The 1,761-nt window shown below is 44.5% G+C and overlaps 1 protein-coding gene across 1 annotated transcript; it reads left to right on the plus strand.

The window, feature by feature from the left end:
* Positions 1-169: 169 nt before the first annotated feature.
* On the plus strand, positions 170-1,633 carry LOC111667454 (chymotrypsin-like elastase family member 3B). Its single transcript, XM_023423165.2, has 5 exons — positions 170-282; positions 414-502; positions 632-729; positions 941-1,069; positions 1,417-1,633. Exons 1-5 carry the CDS (start codon positions 180-182, stop codon positions 1,616-1,618), a joined length of 621 nt encoding a protein of 206 aa, XP_023278933.2. The 5' UTR covers positions 170-179; the 3' UTR covers positions 1,619-1,633.
* Positions 1,634-1,761: the final 128 nt, after the last annotated feature.

Consider the following 1,761-nt stretch of genomic DNA (forward strand, 5'->3'; position numbering starts at 1 on the left):
GCCATGTTTTGCACCAGCAGACGGATCGGCCCGGTGTCCTGGCAGAGCAGCTGATGCATCTGTGGAACAGGAAGTTCTTTCCCAGCTACAATCAGCTGTGGAGGCTGATAACAGACGTTCAATGTAATCTGTGTTTAGGTTGACAGACAGACTGAGGAGGTATAAGAGAGCTGGACTAAATGCGTGTGTGTGTGTGTGTGTGTGTGTGTGTGTGTGTGTCTCCTCCACAGACTGACATCATGCTGCAGGCGCTGGTCCTCCTGCTGCTTCAGGCAGCATATGGTGAGTACTCTGGCTTGGCTGCAGACATCAGACCGAATAAGGAAGAAGCAGTTATGACAATACGGAAAGGGGAGTTAAGATTAAACACTATATTCATTTAATTTATAGAAAACTTTATCATGTGTTTGTAGTTTTTGGATGTGGTACACCTGCTGTAAAGCCTGACACCAACAGGGTGGTGAATGGACAGGATGCCCGCCCCCACAGCTGGCCCTGGCAGGTAACCACGTTTTAAATCCACTGAACTTTTCTCTTATTGAGAATATAAATAATAATACATTTTATTTATAGGCACCTTTCAAAGCAGTCAAGGACACATTATATCCTCACTGTTCTCTTCCCTCCTCAGATCTCCCTGCAGGTGAAACATGGCAGCCGTTACCATCACACTTGTGGAGGAACTCTGATCGCACCTCGTTGGGTGCTGACCGCTGGACACTGCATCTGGTGACTAACAATGAGATAAGATAGCTACTGTGTGATGCAGGGGATAACGACTGAGAGTGAGAGACAGAGGTCAAGGCTTTATTGCAGCACGCACACAGAAACAATGTTGACGTCTAATATGAGATAAATGGGATCCAGAAGTGTGGAAATATGCAGCAGGAGGAAAATGGAAATAATAATGTGTTATTAAATGATAGAAACTGTGTGACAGGCCGGGAGACGTGTATCGTGTGGTGCTGGGAGAGCACGACATGAGTCAGCAGGAGGGGACTGAGCAGATCAGAGACATTCTGCGTATCGTTGTTCATCCCAAGTGGGACATCGACCATGTGGCTGATGGGTGAGTATATTTTATGTCTCCTTGGGAACCAGCAGAAATAAAAAACAAAAATATTAATATTTTCCTTTTGCAGATAAATAGATAACCTTGTGTTTGTTTCCCCTGTTGCATCCTCACCAAGAATAAATAATTCTGTTTGTTCATCAACGGCTGTAAATACTGACCTTCAATATCAAGTAAATGTAGAAGCAAATAAAACAGTCATGTACTACAAAGTGTAAGAAAAAAATATCATTTGATACCATTCTAAAAAAAAATCTGAGCCCACAAAAAAGATACTGTAACCTTGACAACCATCAGCATTTCATGATGAAGTGAAAACATGACTGTAATTATTTTTCTCACAGCAATGATCTGGCCCTGCTCAAACTGGATAAAAGCCCCGTCATGAGCGACAGCGTTAGCGTGGCTTGTCTTCCAGAGGCTGGAGACACCCCCACCCATGGGACTCCGTGTTACATCTCCGGCTGGGGCAACCTTTACAGTAATGTCACTGTGTCCTCACATGTCACGCGGTCTGTTGCACCGCAGGTCACTGCAGATCGCTGACGGTCACTGAAGGTCACTGCAGTGTTTTACCTGCACAGAAAATGAACAGGATCAGGATCGGACAGGTGTAAATGTTGCCTTTAACTCAGTTTAACAGTGTAACATTAAAGGTCGGCACATTAACAATCTGCCAGTGTTGGATA

Source organism: Seriola lalandi, unplaced genomic scaffold, assembly GCF_002814215.2.
Source record: "Seriola lalandi dorsalis isolate HSWRI2012SDOR001 ecotype SW California unplaced genomic scaffold, Sedor1 jcf7180002003505, whole genome shotgun sequence".
In the NCBI taxonomy this organism is placed as follows: domain Eukaryota; kingdom Metazoa; phylum Chordata; class Actinopteri; order Carangiformes; family Carangidae; genus Seriola; species Seriola lalandi.